Source organism: Oncorhynchus nerka, linkage group LG8 (assembly GCF_034236695.1).
Source record: "Oncorhynchus nerka isolate Pitt River linkage group LG8, Oner_Uvic_2.0, whole genome shotgun sequence".
Taxonomy (NCBI): Eukaryota; Metazoa; Chordata; class Actinopteri; order Salmoniformes; family Salmonidae; genus Oncorhynchus; species Oncorhynchus nerka.
The window spans coordinates 48,286,357-48,313,036 of record NC_088403.1 but is presented as its reverse complement, the minus strand read 5'-3'; the positions used below and the strand labels follow the sequence as shown (position 1 = coordinate 48,313,036).

At 45.9% G+C, this 26,680-nt stretch overlaps 1 protein-coding gene across 2 annotated transcripts; it reads right to left on the bottom strand.

Moving 5' to 3' along the window:
• Nucleotides 1–4,847: 4,847 nt before the first annotated feature.
• Nucleotides 4,848–26,430, bottom strand: tmem102 (transmembrane protein 102). Of its 2 annotated transcripts, none has more exons than XM_029666736.2 (7): nt 26,270–26,430; nt 25,337–25,551; nt 14,721–14,905; nt 14,328–14,522; nt 13,795–13,953; nt 13,321–13,533; nt 4,848–7,280 (listed from the first exon to the last, which is right to left on the bottom strand). In XM_029666736.2, exons 2-7 carry the CDS (start codon nt 25,536–25,538, stop codon nt 6,675–6,677), a joined length of 1,560 nt encoding a protein of 519 aa, XP_029522596.1. In that variant the 5' UTR covers nt 25,539–25,551; nt 26,270–26,430; the 3' UTR covers nt 4,848–6,674. The 2 variants fall into 2 exon arrangements, with proteins under 2 accessions (XP_029522596.1, XP_029522595.1); XM_029666735.2 differs by having other exon boundaries at nt 13,795–13,965; nt 26,270–26,428.
• Between the last annotated feature and the right edge of the window lie 250 nt (nt 26,431–26,680).

Genomic DNA, 26,680 nt, shown 5'->3' with positions numbered 1-26,680 from the left:
TGAACACTGATCCCTTATTGATGTCAACTTTAATCAGTGTAGATGAAGGGGAGGAAACAGGTTCAAGAAGGATTTTTAAGCCTTAAGACAACAGACATGGATTGTGTGTGTGCCATTCAGAGGGTAAATGGCAAGAATAAAGATGTGAAGTGCCTTTGAACGGGGTATGGTAGTAGGTGCCAGGCGCACTGAGTTTGTGTCAAGAACTGCAACGCTGCTGGGTTTTTCCACACTCAAAAGTTTCCCGTGTGTATCAAGAATGGTCCACCGCCCACATCCAGCCAACTTGACACAACTGTGGGAAGCATTGGAGTCAACATGGGCCAGCATCCCTGTGCAATGCTTTCGACACCTTGCCCGACGAATTGAGGCTGTTGAGGGCAAAAGCAGGTGCAACTCTAAACATTGGCCACTGATTTCATCATTTTTTATTTTTTTTTAACATGGTGGGATCTGGGAAAAGTTTTGAAATCAAAATTGGTCACAGGCCAAAAAAGTTTGTGAATCCCTGCAGTGCAGTCTCTGCAGATATACTGGTAGCTGTGTTGTGCTAATGAAGATAATTATACCCAGACTGGGGTGAATATCCTGAGCGTTCAGTCACTAGTCGGTCTTATACAGCAGCAGCCCAGCACACTGACAGAGGGGGAACGGAAAAGAGCGCTCTGTCTCCCTCTACCACTACACACCTAAGGGATCTAGGATTGACTGCATCCTCTCCATCCTTCCCTCATCTCCTCTGTGCTTCAGTGACCCAGGAAGACCCCTGCTGTCTCCTCCCCAGCCATGGACCAGCCAATCTGGCAACAGCCAGGCCTGGAGGGCTGATCTAGGGTGATATAACTGGTAGTGAGGTCATTGCTGTGCCAGGCCAGTCACACAATCCTGAAAGACCCTGGCCTTGTAATCTTCTTAATAGACCAGCAGATTGCTACTGTGGTCGTCAGGGTGAGTGTGTGTGTGTGTGTGTGTGTCAGTGTGTATAAGCAACTCTGCGAGTGTATGTTTCAGAGTCACTTTTGACCAGGGCAAATTGTCCAGATTAGTGTGGGTTTGCGAGTGTGTACCGGGGCCACAGACACATGCCTTTTCTCTCCCCTCTGGAACCTCTCCTGATGTTCTTATCCCAGTGTGACTATCTGAGAGGAGCAGAGCTGCACAGACAGTACATGGTGCTATATTTAGGCAGAAGTGCTGTCTCCTAGCACCCTCTGTTGGAACTGCACTGTATTGCTCCCCAGACCGAAAGGAAGGAAACTCGATTCCAAACTGATAGGATTTTTACTTAATGTCCTAATGTGATAAACAGCAAATTGTTGAGTCCCGGGGGAAAAAACATGGTTCACCAAAAATGTTGACTTGAATTGATCTTCAGATCTGCAGCCATGGATTAATGGACGTTCACAAGGCGTTTTGAATGACTTAGTTGTATTACAGTACTACTAGTCATAAAACACTCACCCCCCTCCATGTTGAGTACTTTCAGTTGATGCCAGATCTTCCCCCAGCACACCAACGATATGTAGCCCATGTAGGGAACAACAACAAACCCTGATGTTGCTTGAACCAACTGTGCCAACAGACCTTGTTAACATTCTTCTAGCCTGGTCCCAGATCTGTTCATGCCATACCTTAAGCAAGTACGGATAACTGCAGCCGCGAAGTGTGTCTGAAAGTGGGCGTGGCGAAATAAGTGGGTGGATCATCAGCGATGGGTGGAAGTAACATCAGCGCTGTTTCATTTGTTGGATGGTTTTGATTTGAGTTGTGTTTTCTGTTTCTTAACAGATTTTCATTGGTCAGTTCCTGTGTGGTATTACTGATGCTTTGTTTACGTAGCAGGTTAGGATAATTAAAGTAGAGGTTAGGATAATTAAAGTAGAGGTTAGGATAATTAAAGTAGCAGGTTAGGATAATTAAAGTAGAAGGTTAGGATAATTAAAGTAGCAGGTTAGGATAATTAAAGTAGAAGGTTAGGATAATTAAAGTAGCAGGTTAGGATAATTAAAGTAGAGGTTAGGATAATTAAAGTAGAGGTTAGGATAATTAAAGTAGAGGTTAGGATAATTAAAGTAGCAGGTTAGGATAATTAAAGTAGAGGTTAGGATAATTAAAGTAGAGGTTAGGATAATTAAAGTAGAGGTTAGGATAATTAAAGTAGCAGGTTAGGATAATTAAAGTAGAGGTTAGGATAATTAAAGTAGCAGGTTAGGATAATTAAAGTAGAGGTTAGGATAATTAAAGTAGCAGGTTAGGATAATTAAAGTAGCAGGTTAGAAGAATGAGGTTATGGTCAGGAAAAGGGTTAGCTAAATCCTCAGAGATGCAGCCATACAAAACAGATTTAAGCGGCGACAAATCTGCCCAGTTCGCTTTCCATCCAGCCACTTGTGTTGATAAGGCCGTTTATGTTGACACACCAGTGTTTTAACACCGGCAGCCATGTTGAGGTAGTTACCCATGACTCCCCTTAGGAGTTGGCTTTTACAGCACAACTAGATCTGGGGCCAGGCTAACATTATTCCACAAAGAAGTTGTACAGTCAAAATGTTCGGATGGAGACGTCGAGATTTATTTCATGCTACGGCAGTACCATTCAAGATCATCATTCAAAGCATCCCAAATGAAATAACACCACAGTAACAGTCACATGATAAGAGAACATCAACTTCATTTGCACTTGATGGAGGAAGAGGAAAGTTTTTAAAAGTGCAAATACTTCCAGCCATGGAGTGGAGTCGTTGATACTGCAGCTCTTGTATTCCGTAATTAGGTCGGATATCTTTGATGAACTATATTTTGAATTGATTGAGTGATTCCAGTGGGAAAAATGTGTTACAATCATGGTTTATTTTCAATCAAAAACAATTAGCAGTAGTTTAAGCACCAAATAATATAACGTTTAGTAGTTTAAGCACCAAATAATATAACGTTTAGTAGTTTAAGCAGTACAGTGACCTCACATTGCCTCGACGTTATCAATGCATGACTTAGTTGCCTCCGACACTTACGTGATAATCAGATTTCAAACAGGAAAGCAAATGGGAGAAGGATGTCTGAATGTTTGATAATGGCATATCATCGAACACACATTTCGTATTCAATAGGTATAGAAACCTGGGCAGAACTAATTGATTTCTACGTAGACTTTTAAACTTCACAATAAACATGATCATCCCTGGTAGATGAAAAGGGCACAACGGCTCAATCTACGGCAGACAGCCCAAGTGAGATTGGCTACAGAATTGCATAGAACTGCTGCCATTAACTTTTTATATTGATATTCTGCACCAGGATCAAAGTGTGTTTACATTTTTCACAGAAAGAGGCTAAATAAATATTGATTCAAGCTTCATACTACTTTCTATGCCCACAAACTAGGCAGATTAAGGTATATCGTGAGAGATACTCTTGACAGTGCATATTTCAAACTTCAAACAGCACTGGATTTAAAACTTTAGAGGAACTGTCAAACAGCTTCACCACGTTCAAACAACCTCACCACAACGTTGGGACTGTTGGTGTGTTTTAAAACGTAGGGGAGCATTTCAGGAAGGAGAAAAATCTCTAAAGGACGCCTCAAAAACGTCCTGACAACGTTGATACGTTTTCTTGCAACGTTCACAAACATTCTTACAACATCGGGCTGTGGTGTGTCGAAGCCCCCCCCCCCCCACCATGAAAGTGCTAGGACCACACACACCTGATACTTGGCAGTTTACATACCCACACTTAACTATCGTCTGGGTCTACATTCTTCTGTATAGTAACCGTCACTACATGCTTTGGTTTGTCAAGGTGTCCATATTCACACTCACCTGTACCAAGGCTACACAGAACAGAAGTGACAACACAATTCACTAGTAGCTCCTAAATCGCTCCACTAACTGATGCTGTTCTAATAGCAATACCAATGTATACAAGTAGTACCAATACAGTAGTACGGTGATTCTATCACATTCTAGAGAACGTAGAATTCTATAGAATCCTAAATAACAGTTCTCTTTGACCTCTAGTGTTCTGATATTGTGTGAATGAACATTCAAGTCCACCATGATATTTCATTAACGGTATTCAACCAGCGGGGGGGAGAGAGAAACATATACATTATATAGAGAGATAGGAGCAGTACGGAGAACGGAGAGAGGGATGAAGAGAGAGAGAGAAACATATACATTATACGGAGAGCGGAGAGGGGGATGAAGAGAGAGAGAGAAACATATACATTATATAGAGAGATAGGAGCAGTACGGAGAGCGGAGAGGGGGATGAAGAGAGAGAGAGAAACGGAGAGGGGGATATACATTATATAGAGAGATAGGAGCAGTACGGACGGAGAGAGGGATGAAGGAGAGCATTATATAGGAGAGGGGGATGAAGAGAGAGAGAGAAACATATACATTATATAGAGAGATAGGAGCAGTACGGAGAGCGGAGAGAGGGATGAGAGAGAGAGAAACATATACATTATATAGAGAGATAGGAGCAGTACGGAGAGCGGAGAGGGGGATGAAGAGAGAGAGAGAAACATATACATTATATAGAGAGATAGGAGCAGTACGGAGAGTGGAGAGGGGGATGAAGAGAGAGAGAGAAACATATACATTATATAGAGAGATAGGAGCAGTATGGAGAGGGAGAGGGGGATGAAAAAGAGAGAAACATATACATTATATAGAGAGATAGGAGCGAGAGTGGAGAGGGGGATGAAAAGAGAGAGAGAAACATATACATTATATAGGAGAGCGGAGAGGGGGATGAAGAGAGAGAGAGAGCGGAGATAGGAGCAGACGAGAGAAGAGAGAGAGAAACATATACATTATATAGAGGGGGATGAAGGGGATGAGAGAGAGAGAGACAAGCAGCTGTCCCAGATCCCAGGGGCACCTTCCTTCAGGGCTCATCTCTACAAAGGGCCAGGGGCTGGCCTGTCTCCCCATCCATCCTCCTGCTAACAGCACACATCTGGGTGGACAAGATAGGGCCCCCAAGACCCCCACACACAGAAAGAGATGAAGGTAGATGGGTAGCTGGCACATTTGCCTGTTGAGTCCTGCTGCGCATTTGTTCCCGTTCCATCCCTCATTACATCAGCACATTTAAAGACCTCCATCAGTCGTCCAATGACCACACACCTTATTAAAACAGGCCTGCTAGACAGGAGGAGGGACCATCACAAAAACCAGTCAAGTCTCTCACAATTAAACATCTGAGAACACAATACAAAATACTTTTTGGGGGGGTTTCAACCAAAAACCTTAACCTCCCCATCTTAACACACACACACACACACACACACACACACACTAGACGGATTAAATAAAAAAGTAAGAACAAAGCAAATAGCCCTTACACCAGCCTCAGGGGGATTACATGGTGTAGCTAGCCATGCCATGGCTGTACTGTAATGCTGTAACGTAGAGATTAGAATACAATCAAGCATTGGGCCAACCGTGTTAGCGGCTAACCCTGCCTCCCACCTCTCCTCCCCAACCGGTCTACAACGTTTAAATGACCACATCTCACCGTTTAAGATACTTTCAAAGGGGACTGTAATAAAAAGGAACTGAATTAAGTTAATAGCCCCTATGATATGACCCTTATCTGATGACACTTCTTCAAGCGTTCAGGGGATAAAAGGCAAATTGATGAGGTGGATCTCTCATCTGCATGTTGGTCAGGATTGTAAAGGTGGGGAATATGAGTGTTAACAGTACAGACTGACTCTGGGTCAGTGAATACAGATACCTTTTGTTATGGGGTGGAGCCAAAGGCTCCTCGAAAAACACCCCTCCCGCGTGGCTCTTTGGTGCCTTCCGCCACATAGTGAGAGTTGAAATGGAAGGACCGCCCTGGGTTATACCATTCAGGTAGATATGGGGGACCATAACCCTACCAGAGGGAGTCTGGAGTCACATAGAAAACAAACATTCAAAATACCTGAGAGATAGCGAACGAGCGAGATAGGGAGTTAAAGGAGAGTGGGGCAGAGGGTGGAGAGAACGAGGGATAAAAAGAAATATAGAAAGAGGGAAGAAAGAAAACACTCTGTTCAAAGACATTTCCCCACACCAAATTACATTCAGTTACATCATAGTTCCTTGGTACCCCTTTTCTTATTCAGCTATCATCCACTCTGATTGGGCAGAAAAAGGGGGAATACAGTATTCTCAGCAGTGTGCAGAGACGAGAAGAGCATAAACCCTTAAGAGAATGAAACGGTGTACCCTTTTGTAAGCAGCAGCTCCTTTCTTTATTCTAAAACGATTCTCTTTTCTTTGTAGCACCAGCTAATAAAAAAAACCCATCTCGTTAGGGCAAGCTTCATAAAGAGCAGTGGTCTCCGTGGTGACCACTTGACAAGCCTTTTTCTGTCACGGTGTCTCTAAATCGATAGAAGTGTGTTGGTTTCTCTAGAGCTAGCATCTTCTTGGGAGCGTGCAGTATGGATTTTTTTGGTACAGTGTCTTATAGTTACAACAGAGTCAGAGTTAACGCTTATTAGTTAGCGTCGTTATCATTCGCCGCCAAGAGGGGGCAGTATAGGGAGCAGCGATCGGCAGTGTTTGCGCCTCGAGCCATCCTGGTTGACTCGCCAACATTTGGCCCGCTATTTAACTTGTGTGTGAGAGTGTGTGTGTGTGGCTACCACAACACTAGACTAGGCCCTCAGGTCAATAGAATTTGTCATCGATGCGGAAGTGTGGCCTCGTGACATCATCTGGGTTGAGAAACACAGAAATCGACTTCCCTGGGTTTTCTGTCACCAGCTGCTGCAGCCTGGCGGCCAGCTTGTCGTCCGAGGGTGAGATGATGCCACTGGCCGGGTACCTGTGGCCAGGTGACCCGCCATGCCCGTTGGTGGCGCCCGCCGCCTTCCTCTTGAGCTGGCCTGCCTGCTGTGCCTGGTCCAGGGCCGCCCGAAGGTGCTCGGTGGGGTCTGAGCGGACGTGAGCCAGCTTCCGGGCCACCAGCAGGGCTTGGCTGTCCGACAGGTGCTCCAGCATGTTGCACTGGGGCAGGAAGTAGTTGGGACAGTTCTTACCCAAGATGCAGTGGGCCAGGTCATCCAGGAGGCCCAGGAGGAGACGGGCGGGAGTGTCGGAGTCAGGCGAAGACAGGTAGGAGGGGGGCAGGCGGTCACAGGCCCAGAAGAGGATGGTGCGGAGGTGGTAGGGGCTGAGGCCAGTGCGGGGGCGAGCCAGGAGGCGGGAGAGGACAGCCTTGGCTGCCTGGAAGGCCTGGGCCATGGGGAACGGGATGCACTTCTTCAGCTGAACCTGGAGACAGACAATGATATGGCAGCCAGTGGTTCAGATTGAATTGAATTAAAATAAACTTTATTAAACCAACAAGGGGAAATTGGATGTCACCAGCACCAGAGACAGTCCTAATGGATGTTATACTGAAGCTAAATGTTACAGTTTATTCATTTTCAACTGTATTTAGAAGACATATTCAAAGTTCAACCTGAACATATTTAAAGTTGCACTTGTACTTCCACTATATATACACACAAGTATGTGGACACCCCTTCAAATTAATGGATTCTGCTATTTCAGTCCCACCCGTTGCTGACAGGTGTATAATATAGAACAGACAGCCATGCAATCTCCATAGACAAACATTGGCAGTCGAATGGCCCGTACTGTACTGTACAGGCCTCCAACTTGGAGCGAGCGGTCGCATCTGCACTCGGTCCGCAGGTAGTATTACATTTCATTACATTTCATTATAGTACAACGGTTTGATTTGTCTAATCTTAGCAATTTTTCTTCTTAGCTAGCTACATAGCCGTCTTTGTATCATAGATAATTGCGTAATTATCGTATTTCGTCGTCCTAACGCAGTCTACACCGCCCTGCAGCTAGCTAGCTAGCTAACGTCTACCGTTAGCTAGTCCACCGTCTACCGATTAGCAGCACAACTTACACTCAACTGAACGACTTGATTAGTGTAGTGTTAGCTAGCTACATAGTTGTCTTTGCTGTCTTCGTATCCAAGATAATTGTGTAGTTTAGAGTGTGTAGTTTTAGAGTGATTATCTTAATTTACCGAGGTTAGCTAGCCAGCTATTTGTCGTCCTTAACGTAACAGAACTTCCGCACTCAACAATCCGGTCGCATTTCGCTTCGCTCCACAGGTAGTATCACATTTTTCATTTCATTACAGTACAACGGCTTGATTTGTTTGATCGTAGCTAGCTACATAGCTAGCTACATAGCCGTCTTTGTATCAAAGATAATTGTGTAGTCTTGAGCGATTTCCTAGGTTAGCTAGCCAGCTATTGTCGTTCTTTTAACGCAACGTAACGTAAATCAACACTGCTAGCTAGCCAGCTAGCCCCGAATTGCAGCACAGTAGCACAGTAGAAACCATTACACTCAACGGAACGACTTGATTAGTGTAGTGTCAACAACGCAGACACTGCCAGCTAGCCTACATAGTCAACAACGCAGCCTCTGCCAGCTAGCCTACTTCAGCAGTACTGTATCATTTTAATCATTTTAGTCAATAAGATTCTTGTTACGTAAGCTTAACTTTCTGAACACTCGAGACGTGTAGTCCACTTGTCATTCCAATCTCCTTTGCATTAGCGTAGCCTCTTGTGTAGCCTGTCAACTATGTGTCTGTCTATCCCTGTTCTCTCCTCTCTGCACAGACCATACAAACGCTCCACACCGCGTGGCCGCGGCCACCCTAATCTGGTGGTCCCAGCGCGCACGACCCACGTGGAGTTCCAGGTCTCCGGTAGCCTCTGGAACTGCCGATCTGCGGCCAACAAGGCAGAGTTAATCTCAGCCTATGCCTCCCTCCAGTCCTCGACTTCTTGGCACTGACGGAAACATGGATCACCACAGACAACACTGCTACTCCTACTGCTCTCTCTTCGTCTGCCCACGTGTTCTCGCACACCCCGAGAGCTTCTGGTCAGCGGGGTGGTGGCACCGGGATCCTCATCTCTCCCAAGTGGTCATTTCTCTTTCTCCCCTTACCCATCTGTCTATCGCCTCCTTTGAATTCCATGCTGTCACAGTTACCAGCCCTTTCAAGCTTAACATCCTTATCATTTATCGCCCTCCAGGTTCCCTTGGAGAGTTCATCAATGAGCTTGATGCCTTGATAAGCTCCTTTCCTGAGGACGGCTCACCTCTCACAGTTCTGGGCGACTTTAACCTCCCCACGTCTACCTTTGACTCATTCCTCTCTGCCTCCTTCTTTCCACTCCTCTCCTCTTTTGACCTCACCCTCTCACCTTCCCCCTACTCACAAGGCAGGAAATACGCTCGACCTCATCTTTACTAGATGCTGTTCTTCCACTAACCTCATTGCAACTCCCCTCCAAGTCTCCGACCACTACCTTGTATCCTTTTCCTCTCGCTCTCATCCAACACTTCCCACACTGCCCCTACTCGGATGGTATCGCGCCGTCCCAACCTTCGCTCTCTCTCCCCCGCTACTCTCTCCTCTTCCATCCTATCATCTCTTCCCTCTGCTCAAACCTTCTCCAACCTATCTCCTGATTCTGCCTCCTCAACCCTCCTCTCCTCCCTTTCTGCATCCTTTGACTCTCTATGTCCCCTATCCTCCAGGCCGGCTCGGTCCTCCCCTCCCGCTCCGTGGCTCGACGACTCATTGCGAGCTCACAGAACAGGGCTCCGGGCAGCCGAGCGGAAATGGAGGAAAACTCGCCTCCCTGCGGACCTGACATCCTTTCACTCCCTCCTCTCTACATTTTCCTCTTCTCTCTCTGCTGCTAAAGCCACTTTCTACCATTCTAAATTCCAAGCATCTGCCTCTAACCCTAGGAAGCTCTTTGCAACCTTCTCCTCCCTCCTGAATCCTCCTCCCCCTCCCCCTCTGCAGATGACTTCGTCAACCATTTTGAAAAGAAGGTCGACGACATCCGATCCTCGTTTGCTAAGTCAAACGACACCGCTGGTTTGCTCACACTGCCCTACCCTGTGCTCTGACCTCTTTCTCCCCCCTCTCTCCAGATGAAATCTCACGTCTTGTGACGGCCGGCCGCCCAACAACCTGCCCGCTTGACCCTATCCCCTCCTCTCTTCTCCAGACCATTTCCGGAGACCTTCTCCCTTACCTCACCTCGCTCATCAACTCATCCCTGACCGCTGGCTACGTCCCTCCCGTCTTCAAGAGAGCGAGAGTTGCACCCCTTCTGAAAAAACCTACACTCGATCCCTCCGATGTCAACAACTACAGACCAGTATCCCTTCTTTCTTTTCTCTCCAAAACTCTTGAACGTGCCGTCCTTGGCCAGCTCTCCCGCTATCTCTCTCAGAATGACCTTCTTGATCCAAATCAGTCAGGTTTCAAGACTAGTCATTCAACTGAGACTGCTCTTCTCTGTATCACGGAGGCGCTCCGCACTGCTAAAGCTAACTCTCTCTCCTCTGCTCTCATCCTTCTAGACCTATCGGCTGCCTTCGATACTGTGAACCATCAGATCCTCCTCTCCACCCTCTCCGAGTTGGGCATCTCCGGCGCGGCCCACGCTTGGATTGCGTCCTACCTGACAGGTCGCTCCTACCAGGTGGCGTGGCGAGAATCCGTCTCCACACCACGTGCTCTCACCACTGGTGTCCCCCAGGGCTCTGTTCTAGGCCCTCTCCTATTCTCGCTATACACCAAGTCACTTGGCTCTGTCATAACCTCACATGGTCTCTCCTATCATTGCTATGCAGACGACACACAATTAATCTTCTCCTTTCCCCCTTCTGATGATCAGGTGGCGAATCGCATCTCTGCATGTCTGGCAGACATATCAGTGTGGATGACGGATCACCACCTCAAGCTGAACCTCGGCAAGACGGAGCTGCTCTTCCTCCCGGGGAAGGACTGCCCGTTCCATGATCTCGCCATCACGGTTGACAACTCCATTGTGTCGTCCTCCCAGAGCGCTAAGAACCTTGGTGTGATCCTGGACAACACCCTGTCGTTCTCAACTAACATCAAGACGGTGGCCCGTTCCTGTAGGTTCATGCTCTACAACATCCGCAGAGTACGACCCTGCCTCACACAGGAAGCGGCGCAGGTCCTAATCCAGGCACTCGTCATCTCCCGTCTGGATTACTGCAACTCGCTGTTGGCTGGGCTCCCTGCCTGTGCCATTAAACCCCTACAACTCATCCAGAACGCCGCAGCCCGTCTGGTGTTCAACCTTCCCAAGTTCTCTCACGTCACCCCGCTCCTCCGCTCTCTCCACTGGCTTCCAGTTGAAGCTCGCATCCGCTACAAGACCATGGTGCTTGCCTACGGAGCTGTGAGGGGAACGGCACCTCAGTACCTCCAGGCTCTGATCAGGCCCTACACCCAAACAAGGGCACTGCGTTCATCCACTTCTGGCCTGCTCGCCTCCCTACCACTGAGGAAGTACAGTTCCCGCTCAGCCCAGTCAAAACTGTTCGCTGCTCTGGCCCCCCAATGGTGGAACAAACTCCCTCACGACGCCAGGACAGCGGAGTCAATCACCACCTTCCGGAGACACCTGAAACCCCACCTCTTTAAGGAATACCTAGGATAGGATAAAGTAATCCCTCTCACCCCCCTTAAAAGATTTAGATGCACTACTGTTCCACTGGATGTCATAAGGTGAATGCACCAATTTGTAAGTCGCTCTGGATAAGAGCGTCTGCTAAATACTTAAATGTAATGTAAATGTAACTCAGTGACTTTCAACATGACACCTTTTCAACAAGCCAGTTTGTCAAATTTCTGCCCTGCTAGAGCTGCCCCGGTCAACTGCAAGTGCTGTTATTGTGAAGTGGAAACATCTAAGAGCAACAACGGCAAAGCTGCAAAGTGGTAGGCCACACAAGCTCACAGAACGGAAGTGAAGTGTGTAAAAAATTGTTTTTATAAAGACGTTGAAATGCCTGTCCTCGGTTGCAACACTCTGTACCGAGTTCCAAAATCACCCTGGAAGCAACGTCAGCACAAGAACTGTTCGTCGAGAGCTTCATGAAATGGGTTTCCATGGCCGAGCAGCCGCCCACAAGCATAAGAGCGTCGGCTGGAGTGGTGTAAAGCCACCCGCCATTGGACTCTGGAGCAGTGGACGCGCGTTCTTTGGAGTGATAAATCACGATTCACCATCTGGGTTTGGCAGATGCCAGGAGAACGATACCTGCCAGAATGCATAGTGCCAACTGTAAAGATTATTGGAGGAGGAATAATGGTCTGGGGCTGTTTTTCATGGTTCGGGCTTTGCCCCTTAGTTCCAGTGAAGGGAAATCTTAACGCTACAGCATATGACATTCTAGACGATTCTGTGCTACATTTTGGGGAAGGCCCTTTCCTGTTTCAGCATGACAATGCCCCCGTGCACAAAGTGAGGTCCATACAGAAATGGTTTTGTCGGTGTGAAAGAACGTGACTGGCCTGCACAGAGCCCTGACCTCAACCCCATCGAACACCTTTGAGGATGAATTGGAATGCCGACTGCGAGCCAGTCCTAATCGCCCAACATCAGTGCCTGACCTCACTAATGCTCGTGTCTGAATGGAAGAAAGTCCCTGCAGCAATGTTCCAACATCAAGTGGAAAGACTTCCCAGAAGAGTGGAGGCTGTTGTAGCAGCAAAGATGGATCCAACTCCATATTAATGCCCATGATTTTGGAATGAGATGTTTGACAGCCAGGTGTCCACAGACTTTTGATTGTGTCATGCGCTTTAGCTTCAGCTAACATTTACAAGGTAGAATTGGCAATGCACAAAATAAATAGCAGGGCAATTCCACAGCAACAGAATGATGTTGAGACTTTAAAATGCATGCATGTCAAGCATGTCAAACAAAAACTAATGATTGCAAAGTCAAACCATACAACTCTATGCACAAGGACAACTTTTAACCATTTCCACTGAACATTTTGACAAAAAAAGATTTACTTGAAAAACAGAGCAGGTGCAAAGTTTGGTAACAGAATGACAAGCACAAACAGCAAACTGTAATTTTGTTACCGTGGAATTGCCCAGCAGTATCGGGCAGACTTCCGAAACAACTAACTAAGTAGAAGGCTAACCTTCTCTGCTGTTTTGGTCACGCAGCGATCACGTTGCAGCAGCATGAAGAGTACCCGTGCACATGGCCATTACTGTGTATGAGTGCATCGTCTTGCCTAACACTCATCTGCAATATCTGCGGTTCATCCTGCTGCTTGTGACAATGTCATATCACTGAGTCGCAATTGAACACATCTAGCTCGATAACCATTCTGGCCAAGTAAGGAAGGAAGGAGGCCCAATCTATTGAACTGGCTAATTACTCAAAAAGAAGAGCTAACTTAACCAACTACCCACCTCGCTGCGTGAGAAGGCCAGCCTCCACTCCCGGTCAGGCCTCCCCCCCAGCGGGGCCGGGCAGGGCAGCAGGTAGAACCCAGAGATGGCCTCCTCCTCCGTGATCTTCCCGTCCCAGAAGTGGTTGGCCGTCAGCCAGCTCTGGGCCACGGCGGGCCAGCCCCGGAAGGACACCACAGGCAGGAGGTCATAGAGCACTCGGCTGGACCCCGCCTGGAGGTAGGAACGATTTATTGTGGAACACAATTATTTAAAAGAGATGTTCTGAATTACTTATCCGGTTAAACAAAGGCTTCGTAAATACATTTGTTCAACACAAGTTTTTCCAGAATCGACTAGCTGAGATGGTTGCTAGTGCCAATTAATCGGATTCTGGAATTGATACAGATGCCAACTATGGCCTCCTATTCCCTATATAGACACTACTATTAGCACTATATAGGGTGACATTTGGGACGTACACTAACTCCCTACCTGAAGAATGAGGGTGGTCAGGGGCCCGTTGCGCTCCAGCCTCTCCGGGATGGGGATGCCTCTCTGTGGTGAACGTCTCAGCTCGTCCACCGCCTCGCCCACCACCCCCCAGAACCAGTCAGCCACCAGCGCGGGAGAGAAGTAGCACCCGTCCAGAGACTGGTGGGGGGACTGGGATCAAATCATGACCCAACTTTAGTTCAAGTGCAATTAAAGGGTAATTTTGGCATTAGCTTAGTGCAAAGACTTCCAATCTTCGCGCTAAGATAGTTAGCATTGGCTCGCAGAACTACCTCGTACTGGACGCAAAGACATAAAAATGGTATCCACAAGTTCATCTGACTCCAAGGAAGTACATAAAACCCCTGCATTGCCAATACCTGAACTATCCCTTTAAAATCATTTCAACACACTTTACAGTAAAACACAACAAAAGACTAAGCTAAAAGCAACACACATTTGATTAACTTTCATAAAACTAAAAGCAATTTAAAAAAAAAAAGAATAATAAGAGAAGTTAGAAAACGCATTACATGGAGGGAGGGGGGAACAGCACCAGAGACTTGGTGACCCATTCCCCTGTCCTCTTCATCCTCCTCCTCCTCGGGGGGTAATCCGTTCTCCTCCTGGCAGCAGATGCTCCACCTGGCCAGAGTGTTGGGGTCACACAGACGCAGGGACAGCCAGGAGTGGCAGGGGGCCGACTGCCTCATGTCTAGGGTGACGGGCTGGTTGACATGAGATGACGCTGCATTAAGCTATACTTGTTTTCCTGAGGCAATACTCGTGATTAGTCTGGCATCAAAATCACCATATCAGAAAGTATACAGTAAAAAACATCCCGTAAGACACATCACAACTTCTCATCAATAAACGTAGACACATTCAAGCAGTACGTTTCACATCCCCGTGCCTGCTGCACCAACCTGGTTGCGGTCGTGGAGCTTGAGCGCCGGCACCAGGAGGGTGAAGTCCAGGTCGAAGTCGGCCCCCTTGGCGTAGTCCCCCAGCTCCTCTGGGTTGAGGTCCAGGACCCCCTCCCTGGCCCCCCCAGACAGGAGCAGGTACTCATTGGCCACTGGGAGACGCTGGTCCACCTTCTGTACTAGACCTAGCGGAAGAACACACACACACACACACAAAGGATGAGTGTAATATGACATTAAAAACAAATACAATACTTGAGCCGTTCCATTTCTTCTGAAGGCAAAGCATACATTCATGAAATACAGCAGTAGCGATATTGACATAAAAATATATGAGGTCTACACAGCTCCCTCGTTGAGCGCAGTGCGTGGTTTTATGTTATTCTCCACACTAGCTGCTCGTCCTCAACCAACCCTGGCTTTATCCTCCTAGGGGGAGTCTTTACTGAACACAGCCAAAATGACTGGGCAAACGGCAATAACTCCGACAGAGGGGAAACCGGGGGGAGAGAGTGAGAGAGGAGGAAGGGATAGCGTGAGAGGGAATGAGTAAGAGAGGGAGAGGAAGGAAAAGAGATTGTGAGAGTGCCGTGAGAGAAAAAAAATAAAGAAAAGTCTAAACTAACAGCTTTCGAATAGTCATAACATCCTATCAATCTAGCTTCTGGCAAACAACTTCCCCACCCAGCCCAAACCAAAACTCTCCTCTTTGCCAAAGAGTTGAAAAAATAAGAGATGAAAAATACTGAACCCAATCAAATCCCTTTATTGTGCTCTCAACTATGGTGTTCCAGTCAAGCAAGATTAGAGCCGGACAGGCTTAAAAGGTCACTCTCAACACATGATACCATGCATCTTCACCGTGCGCACACACACACACGCAACACTCAAGTGTGCATGTACGCACGCACGCACGCACACACACACACACAGGGCTAAGACCCAGTGATGCCTTCCAGGCAGTCAACTTTGACCTGAAGTACACCCATATACCCATCCCCTCAGGGAGGCTCTGAGGTCGATATGAAGGCAGTGCTGGCGTGGGGGGGGGGGGGGGGGGGTCGAGGGTGGTGCGACTGCCAACTGCAGACACTGAGACTGCAGCCTGGAGCCTAAAGCTCCTAACGCGATTTCTCTCATCCAATTACAGGCCCTGTGTCGATGTGTGTGTGTGTTTGTGTGTGTGTGAGAGAGAGAGAGCTATTTCAAAGACAGTGTCGATCTAGTGTGTGTTATACTGACAGTAAAAGGAAAGCAGAGAAATAATCAGATATAGAAATCAAAATCTGTCAGTTCTTCCCAAACATTGAGAGAAGCTGAGAAGAGCTGAGGGAGAGAAAATATCTTCCAGGCAGAGAGACAAAGGGCAGAGTCGGCAAGCAGAAACTTCCTCTGATTTGTTTTGGGTCTATCTCTAGAGTTGATCAATTGGGTCAAATGGGAAGCAGGAGAACATACTATATAGCATGCAGAGGAACGTGAGAGAGGGGGGGGGGGGTACAAAACCCACACCAGGTCGTGACTAGACGCAAAGTCTAGACACAAAGGTCGTGGACACCAGCTTAGCTTAGGTGAGGCTCCAATAAAGCCTTGAAGCTGGGCTGAGAAAAACTAAAGTGCATGGACTTGAACGTTTTCAAACCAGGACTTAACTCACTGTGTTTGAGTACTATAATTAATTCATCTATTTCCCATTCAAAACAGCCACAGTGTTATGCATCTACCAGTAGGTCTCTGGGAGGTCAAGCATAGCTGATCTCATTTCCATTGAGCCACTCTGGGAATCGTGACACACACACACACACACACACACACAAACGTATAAGAGGAATGCTTGTGGTGTGGATGCCAGTAATACACAAAGAGATTTAAAAAATATTTAAAAATAATAATGATATCTTCCCCCCCCCCCCTTTCTGTGCCTGTGATGTGGTTGTCCAACCTAGCTATATTAAGATTAAAAGCACTAACACTAAGTCACTCTGGATAAATGACTCAAATGTAAATACAGGCGCCAAAAAAAGTGAAAAGATGAGAGAAGGGATGTACCGTAAGAGAGAGACAGGGTAAGAGTAGCTGTGTAAACACGTCGACTCACAATGGGAAAGGTTGGGATGTCAGACAGGAGGCCTTTCTCTATAACAAAGACGTAGGGCCAAACCATCCAATGAATCGTAACACAGATCCTTCCAGCAGAGACCGTTTTAGCCATTCAATTGCCATTGAACACTCTCGCTCGGCTTCAAACCGGAGTCTTTTAAAACGTAAACGATTAGCCTCTAAACCGAGCCCTTGCTCCTTTTAAAATACAGAGCTTTCATACTCTGAGACTCAAGAGGGACGGATTAACACACACAAAAGAGTCAGTGTGTCCTGCTACCCCCCTCTCCGACGGTGTTTATGCGTTCACATCAAGCCCGGAGATTAGCCTAGCTTTCATTTCCAGATCTTAAAATAGGCCTCGCTCATTCTCAAAAATTAAACAGACGGAGACTTCGTTCTCATCTAATCCAATTGGGTGTCGATGCGAGAAACCTTCTTTTGAAGCTGAAGAGGGTCAGGGGCTATCTATCAAACACCAGGCCGCAAAACGAAGGTGATCGAAACATTCAAATGTGCTTGTGTTCAAATGCTGTAGTACAGAGTTTAATGAAGTGATGGACTGTGTTCGGGGATCGATGTATGCTTAAAAATAAATAAATAAAACACATTGTGTTATGACTATGATACATCCGTTTGGGTTTTCACATGAAGTAAATGTCAAATTGCTTTTTTATGTACATTAAAAGTGATTCAGTAAATGGAGGGAGAGAGAGCGAGCGACACAGAGCCCAAAGAGAGAGAGAGAGAGAGAGAGAGAGAGATCTCTTCCCTGTAGTAGTTCATACAACAGCACTCGCCTGGTTAATTATCAGTCTGTAGTTAATGAGTTGTAATGTTCCTGCTGCCTGTTAAGAAACCATCTCCTCCTACACTAGAGGGGGGAGCGTACAGACTCTGGGGGCACAGCAAACACACGCAGAGCTGTTCGTCGCCGTGAGACTTGGTGTGTGTTGTCGAACGTCGGAGGAGACTCTACTATAAAAATATAGGACGTTGTTTATAAGGTTTTATACAATCAGTATGTGTATATATACACACAGTACCAGTCAAAAGTTGACACACCTACTCATTCAACAGTTCTTTATTTTTACTCTTTTCTACATTGTAGAATAGTGAATACAAACTATGAAATAACACATATGGAATCATGAAGTAACCAAAAAAGACATAAAAAAATAGTTAGCCACCTTTTCAAAGTAGCCACCTTTTGCCTTGATGACAGCTTTGCACACTTTTGGCATTCTCTCAACCAGTTTCACCTGGAATGCTTTTCCAACAGTCTTGAGAGAGTTCCCACATATGCTGAGCACTTGTTGGCTGCTTTTCCTTCACTCTGCAGCCAAAATCATCCCAAACAAACTCAACCGGGTTGAGGTCAGGTGATTGTGGAGGCAAGATCCTCTGCTGCAGCACTCCATCACTCTCCTTTTTCGTCAAATAGCCCTTAGAGCCTGGAGGTGTGTTGGGTCATTGTCCGGTTGAAAAACAAATGATAGTGGGACTAAGCACAAACCAGATGGGATGTCGTTTTGCTGCAGAATGCTGTGGTAGTCATGCTGGTTAAGCGTGCCTTGATTTCTAAATAAATCACAGACAGTGTCACCAGGAAAGCACCCCTACACCACCTACTCCATGCTTCACGGTGGGAACCACACATGCAGAGATCATCAGTTCACCTACTCTCACCTACTAACCAAAAATCTCACATTTGGACTCATCAGAACAAAGGACAAATTTCCACCAGTCTAATGTCCATTGCTCGTGTTTCTTGGCCCAAGCAAGTCTCTTCTTCTTATTTGTGTCCTTTAGTACTGGTTTCTTTGCAGCAATTTGACCGTGAAGGCCTGATTCATGCAGTCTCCTCTGAACAGTTGATGTTGAGATGTGTCTGTTACTTGAACTCTGTGAAGCATTTATTTGGGCTGCAATCTGAGGCGCAGTTAATTGCCGATTTCTGAGGCTGGTAACTCAAACTTATCTTCTGCAGGAGAGGTAACTCTGGGTCTTCCTTTCCTGTGGCGGTCCTCATGAGAGCCAGTTTCATCCTAGCGCTTGATGGTTTTTGCGACGGCACTTGAAGAAACTTTCATAGTTCTTGAAATTTTCCGGATTGACTGACCTAAAGTGGCCTTAACCGACATCATCGGTGCCTGGGGAACAGTGGGATAACTGCCTTGCGCAGGGGCAGAAGACAGAATTTGATCATGTCAGATCGGGGATTCGATCCAGCAACCTTTCGTACTGGACTGTCAGTTGACGAACTATAGCCCATCTGTTGCTATGTACAATTTGTGTTAGCCTCCTTATGCTCTTTAATCAATCTTTAATCAATTAACCATTTTCGAGTACTGGCCTGTCGTTGGCTGGATGTCCTTTGGGTGGTGGTCCATTCTTGATACACATAGGAAACAGTTGAGCGTGAAAAACCCACAAGCGTTGTAGTCCTTGACACACTCAAACAGGTGCGCCTGGCACCTACTAGCATACCCTGTTCAAAAGACACTGTCTTGCCCATTCGCCCTCTGAATGGCACACACACAATCATAGCTTTCACCTGGATTCACCTGGTCAGTCTGTCATGGAAAGAGCAGGTGTTCCTAATGTTTTGTGCACTGTGTATATGAGCGAGAGAGAGAGAGAGAGAGAGGGGAAGAGAGAAAACTGCTGCCTGAGAGCTAAAGTGGACCGTAGGTGGCATTAGTCAAAAAGTGTGTGTGTGACGCACTGAGGACACTAGCCCAACGGGAGAGTTGAAAGCGGTCAACAACCATTGCACAACCGATCATTACCTGAACACAGGCGTAACAACTTAGCTGCTACAGCCCAGCCACACAATCAAACAACGGTCAATTTACATTCAGATTCAGTCGTGTTGACATCGCTGCCAAAATACACACACACATAGACTTTCAATTAATCTAGCTTGATCTCAGTGAAGGCTAAGTGAGGTACAGAAAATACAAAATAGTATTCAATATGGCCTTAAAATAGGCGATGACCTTGAAAACCAAAAGTTTTGCATATCTCTCACTTTTGAATAAGATAATAGTAAGTGGATTTTGATCCTATAGGACAGTGTAGGTGAAGGTTAACACCGAGATATTTTCCCACCTACGGAAGCCCAACATGTGGGCCCATCTGTCCAGAAGAGTCCCCTTCCGAATACGCTTTTCTCTGATTGGTCGTTGCATACAGGGGGTGATCCCACTGTTGGGGGGGGGGGGGGGGGGGCAGGCCGACACGCAGACAACAATAAACAAGCACGGCGGGAAGAGACAAAACAACAGCTTGTTTGGGTTGTTCCACTATTGCTTTGTCTTTACGTCTCTCAACTCTAGGCGACCTCCTGACTTTGCACGCCTGGACGTGTTCGAGACAATGCCTGACTTGTGCCTCATTCTTTTGTTATTGTGCCTCGGTGAGTCGGCCGAATCTGAAATGGAGCTCCCCCTTTTCCTCCCCTCTCGCCTCTCTAGCCTTCTTTGTGTTTGAATTAATACGGCTATAGAGCGATATAAAACAAATACTTTTTTAATGAGATCTGTGGGGAAGGGGGTCACCAGTAGTCTGGTGTTCAAAGGCACATGAAAAAGGGTGTGTTTGTAAAACAACTAGCCTAAGAAGTGGGGGCTGAAGATGGGGAGAGAACCCATGGCGATAACAGAATTCTGTTTTTAGTTTGATAGGAGTGGGCGTCATTCCTCTCCTTTTTTTCTCCAAGTCAATTTTTCTGTCTTTGAAGGGAAGTGAAAAATGAAACATGGAGGATTACTCAGTGTATACAGAGCAGAAAGCACTAGAATCAAGTTGTTGTTTACTTACTGGTTCAGCAAAGACTTTTTATCTGACAGACTTGAACCTACAACCTTACAAGACGATATCTCACTTCTTACTGTAAATAAGAACAATCACTTGTTACAGTGCATTCGGAAAGTAGTCAGACTACTCGACTCTTTCCACTTTGTTACAGCCTTATTCTAAAATGGATGAAATAGTTTTTTCCCCCCTCATCAATCCACACAATACCCCATAATGACAAAGCAAAAACAGGTTTAGATTTTTGCAATGTACTAAAAATAAACTGAAATATCACATTTACATAAGTACTCACAACCTTTTACTCAGAACTTTGTTGAAGCACCTTTGGCAGCGATTACAGCCTCAAGTCTTCTTGGGTGTGATGCTACAAGCTTGGCACACCTGAATTTGGGGAGCTTCTCCCATTCTTCTCTGCAGATCCTCTTAAGCTCTGTCAGGTTGGATGGGGAGCGTCGCTGCACAGCTATTTTCTCCATTCATCTTTCCCTCGATCCTGACTAGTCTCCCAGTCCCTGCAGCTGAAAAACATCCCCACAGCATGATGCTGCCACCACCATGCTTCACCGCAGGGATGGTGCCAGGTTTCCTCCAGATGTGACGCCAAAGAGTTCAATCTGGGTTTCATCAGACCAGAGAATCTTGTTTCTCATGGTCTGAGAGTCTTTGGGGGCCTTTTAACAAACTCCAAGCAGGCTGTCATGTGCTTTTTACTGAGGAGTGGCGTCCATCTGGCCACTATACCATAAAGGCCTGATTGGTGGAGTGCTACAGAGATGGTTGTCCTTCTAGAGCTCTGTCAGAGTGACTATCGGGTTCCCTTCTCCCCCGATTGCTCAGTTCGGCCAGCTCTAGGAAGAGTCTTGGTGGTTCCAAACTTCTTCTATTTAAGAATGATGGAGGCCACTGTGTTCTTTGGGACCTTAAATACTGCAGAACTGTTTTGGTAGCCTTCCCCAGATCTGTGCCGACGCAATCGTGTCTCGGAGCTCTAAGGACAATTCCTTCGATCTCATGGTTTGGTTTTTGTTCTGACATGAACTGTCAACTGTGGGACCTTATATAGACAGGTGTGTGACTTTCCAAATCATGTCCAATCAATTGAATTGTAGGACCATCTCAAGGATGTTCAACGAAAACAGGATGAACCTGAGCTCAATTTCGAGTCTCATAGCAAAGGGTCTGAATACTTATGTAAATGGTGGGGGTTTTTCTCCATTTTTAATACATTTGCAAAAAAATATAAAAACCTGTTATTGCTTTGTCATTATGGGGTATTGTGTACACAAAATACATCATATATTTGATAATAAGGCTGTAACGTAACAAAATGTGGAAAAAAGGCAGGGGTCTGAATACATCCCGAATGCACTGTTTGTCATTATTCTACATTTCTGCATTCCCACCAACCCATATAGTCCTGTGGGAGTACTGGAGGCATTTTCTTTCCAAAGGCATGCTACAGGCTAGCCTAAAACAGTTAACTAAGGAGCTACTGGGCAAAGAAAGTGTTTTTTCCTTCCTTGGATCTGTGCAGCTGCTTCCCTGTGTGGTGCAATCTCTCTACTCTCCCTCTCCATCTCTGTCAGCTCTTAATGGCCAGTGGGGAGCCACCTGCTGCTTAAACTAGGCTAGAGAAATCTTTATAAAACACACCCAACTAGAAAGGATGTCAAATACATTATATACAGACACACACACTACTGTTGCACGGTATTTCGGAAACTCTAGTATTTCCAATACTAGAACATGAAAAACGGTTCGGTACTAGAATTTTTCTAACTTTCGGTACTTCTGTCAAATGTGTCTCACCTCATATATGGATTGAGAGGACCAAGTCTGTCTAGTAATTTGTCTAAATCTTCAAGGGGGCAGTAGCTATCCAGGCTGCCCATGCAGCTGACACAGTGCAAAACACTTTAGAGAGACAATATCGACAGCGTGGCTTCTTGAAACCAAAACATCGTATCTCCTCGCCTGCAGCTTGTTGACAAAACTGGCTGCAGAAGCAAACTATGGGAATACTTTGATTACAGAGCAGAAGAGGGCAGATGAGCAATTAAGCCAAACATGATACAAAGCAGTGCAATGGAAGGGAGGTTCAATTCCAAGCTAAACTAAATAAAGCAAACTATTTTATACGACATTTGCATTTACGTTGTTACTGCAGTTACGTTGTTATTCTAGTAAATTGGAATTATTTTGGAGTGACAATGACATGAACATATATTCAGCATGACATTCATTTGGGTATTATAATGGGATTAATTTGGGGTTGTGCAATGTGAAATGCACTCATAACTTGACAACAATATATTTGGACTACTTAGCATTTGTCTAGGCTTACTAGCAGTAGCCACGAGCCAGCCAGCAGCCCTGGGCGGAGCATTGCACCCTGGGACTCGTAGTATGCTGGGTAAATTCAATTGTATTTCTACGGCATCTAGACTATTTCAACGTAAAAGTTTCAGAAATGAGCATCAGTGGGGTTTTTTTTAAATGTTGTTTTGGAACTAAACTATTCATTTAATACATTCAATTATTTAGCTGTAATGAAACAATTGCAGGTCTAATGAATGTAATTTGACCCAATATTATGGCCATAGATGAGCAAATCAACCCTGATATGTATCAAATGACTTTTTAAAACATATGGTTTTGCATAAGGGAAAATTGAGGTAATTCTTCTGTTATTTAACATGGTGTTTTATTTTGGGAAGAAATGTAATATAGAAGATATTCTGTTCTACCAGTTATCAACATTGTTCAGCGTTTTTTGCCACGGTATCGTTTCGGTATCGAGTATTGCTTCGGTATCCTAAACCTGGTATCGAAGTCAGAAATCGGGTATCGTGACAACACTTATACACATAGAGATGCACAAACACACAGATGCATAGACACACACACTCCAAGTGTTCCATATAAAGGGCCCATTTCAACATTCCTAGTAGCTGGGCAGATATTCCCTTTTAACTGCCTAGGCTCCATCCTCTTCAGGGTCCTTAAAAATAATACAAGTGGCAGTGCTACTACCGTAGCTAATGAACACAGTGCATTAACACAATCACACAACCGACACTCACATTATCTCTGTTCTCTAGCAGAGTTGGAAATGAAACAGCAGATAGAGAGAGAGAGAGAGAGAGAGAGAGGGGGGTGATGGGGGAAATAGATTGCATCCATTGGCTGCCATACAGGGAGCTAGACTGTAGGAAAACCCCCCACTGAGAAGTGTTTAAGAGCAGCTTTTAGCTGTCAGTCTGACTGTCAATGGAGACAGCGAGTGGGAGAAGAAGAAGAAAAGGAGCCAGGAAATGAAGCAAAGAAATGTGGCGGTGTGAGGACACATGAGTCAAGAAGGAATGTGGAGCAGTGGTAGGAAAAGATTTGGTTACATAGTGAGGGCAGGGAGAGTCACTAAATCGGGGTAGAGGGTTAAGTGTTTGTGAGAGAGAGAGAGAGAGAGAGAGAGAGAGAGAGAGAGAGAGAGAGAGAGAGAGAGAGAGAGAGCGAGGGGGGGAGAGAGAGAGCGAGGGGGGGAGAGAGAGAGCGAGGGGGGGAGAGAGACCAAGAAAGAGAGCAAGAGACAAAGATAGACAAAAAGAGCGAGAGAGAGAGAAAGAGAGCGAGAGAGAGAAAAGAGGATGCTAGACTAGCAAGCACAGAACCAGAGTAGGAGAAGCAGACGGCTTATCCAATATCTGACTTGATTAGCAAAAGATACAGAGAGACACAGGAGGAGGGTTGGCTGTCAGCTATGATATTTTTGGGCAAACAATACACCCGTGCCAATAGTGGCTCCTATTCACAGCTATTGTTACATGGGGATGAACAGGGAGAGTGGATTTAGAGATGGACGGGGAGAGTGGATTTAGAGATGGACGGGGAGAGTGGATTTAGAGATGGACGGGGAGAGCGGATTTAGAGATGGACGGGGAGAGCGGATTTAGAGATGGACGGGGAGAGTGGATTTAGAGATGGACGGGGAGAGTGGATTTAGAGATGGACGGGGAGAGTGGATTTAGAGATGGACGGGGAGAGTGGACTTACAGCCAGTTAGACTGTTTGCATTGTGCTTCCCTTTCAAGCTGCACATGATCCACAAACAAGCCACGAGAGAGAGAAGGAAAGAAAGAGCAAAGTGAGGGACATGCAGGGAGGGATACAGGCCAAAGAGGCTTGGTTCCAGTTGCACTGGGACAGGCAGGGAGAGAGGAGAGAAAAGGAGAGAGCTTAGGGGCGGGCAGTGGCAGTGAAAGAGAGGGAAGAGTGCCACCTATTGGACAAACAACCACACTTCACCTGGCTGAAAAGTACTGTAGATCAGGGGTATGACACACAACATAAACACAGCCAACACCTTTCTTCGATCTGTCCTTCTCATGAATAGGCTATACACCAGTGGAGGCTGCTGAGGGGAGGACAGGTAATAATAATGGCTGAAATGGAGGGTAATGGCTGGAATCAAACATCATTCGTTTGATACCATTCGGCCCTTATTATGAGACAACCTCCCCTCAGAAGCCTCCACTGTTACACACTGCAATCACATAACTTAAAAGTGTTCACCAAACACACAATATATCAAATAAATGTGAATCATAAATGTATACCATACATATTTTACCATCTAATGATTTCATTATGTTAACCTCAGTGTGTCACAACACATTCTCTGTTACTATGAGCTTTACCCAGCATGTTGAAGATAAAGTCTTTGGCCGTGTGGACCTCCAGGGCCAGTTGGTCCCCGAAGTCCCCCTGCTCCAGGGTGACCAGCTCAGACACCTGAGACGACAGCTGCTCCAGCATGACCCCCGACCGGAAATCCACCTCCGAGGCTTTCTTCACCAGCGCTGGGGACCGAGGGGCCACCGTACTTATCAAGGTCTCCATGGTTATTCACACCCTATGGTTGGGTATACAGGTCTTGTCAATCATTTTTATAAAGGGGAGAAGACTCATTGCATACCTTGTGTGTTATTGGCAATCAAAGTGAATTGTAAACTTTGTTATTGTACTCTCAGTCCTAGCACTGACTATGAATTTAGTATCAAATAGGGCGTGATACCAGGGATTTGTAGGATTATAAATCACACGCATTGAATGGCATATCCCCTAACTAGCTATGTTCATGTTTTGAGTTGTTAATCCACAGTAAACGCAGATACAGATATACTCAAATGAATAACAAAGTTCACATTAATCTGAAAGCCACCTGGTGTTTTTGAAATGCAAGCTACTTAGTCCGTGACAGCATGGGTGCTGTCCTCAAAACTAGATCAATTACCTAGCTATCAAGCATGCTAATTAACGTTAGCTGGCTAATTTGAGTCTAGCCAGTTAGCCAACTGTTAGCAAATTTGCTTGCTACAACAGAACAAGCAGTCATTGTTATATCCATAAAAATGTAGACTTGCTAACTTGCTCTGATTATTTGGTGAAGACACTAGAATCGATTTTCGATTAACTAACTAGTTAGCCAGCTGGCGTGCTTGCTAGCCGGAGAGTTGGGGATAAGTGCACCAACACAACTGAGTTAGCTAGCAAGCTGGACAGCGAATCTTTCACACACCGCAACGATGCATTGTTTGAATGCATGAATATACATTTGAACTAGCACACACCCTTAGCACGCAGGTCTGGTGACGTTTCTTTGCTTATATTCCAGGCGTAACTGTTTTGGTCTTTATATTGAAATCGGATTTCTTCTCCCGTCATTTCCAACAGGTCCCCAGCACCACCTTCCCTTCCCCCTAGCAACACAGACCTCGGAAATCACGCCCTCCACTGAGGATCTTGGGATTAGTAGTGTGTACCGGTAATATAGCTCTCCTAAAAACTACAAAGCAGATTTGTTCTCTATGATTACATTTGTGACCCACTGTAGCCTACTATAAGTACATCAGTTGAGATAAGGACAGTGGGGCCCAGCCCTGGTCAGAGATTGGATAGGTTGCTATGATTTTTACATCTAATCGGTCACAGCAGTTAGGCCAGGGATGGGCAACTTTGATGGAGATGGGGGCCACAAAAAA

Coding starts and splice junctions, on each gene's coding strand:
- tmem102 (XM_029666735.2), bottom strand. CDS start 25,538: ATGGAGACCTTGATAAGTACGGTGGCCCCTCGGTCCCCAGCGCTGGTG. Junction 14,906..25,336: donor CTTTATCTTCAACATGCTGG/GTAAAGCTCATA, acceptor TTCTTCCGCTAG/GTCTAGTACAGAAGGTGGAC. Junction 14,523..14,720: donor AGCTCCACGACCGCAACCAG/GTTGGTGCAGCA, acceptor CATGTCAACCAG/CCCGTCACCCTAGACATGAG.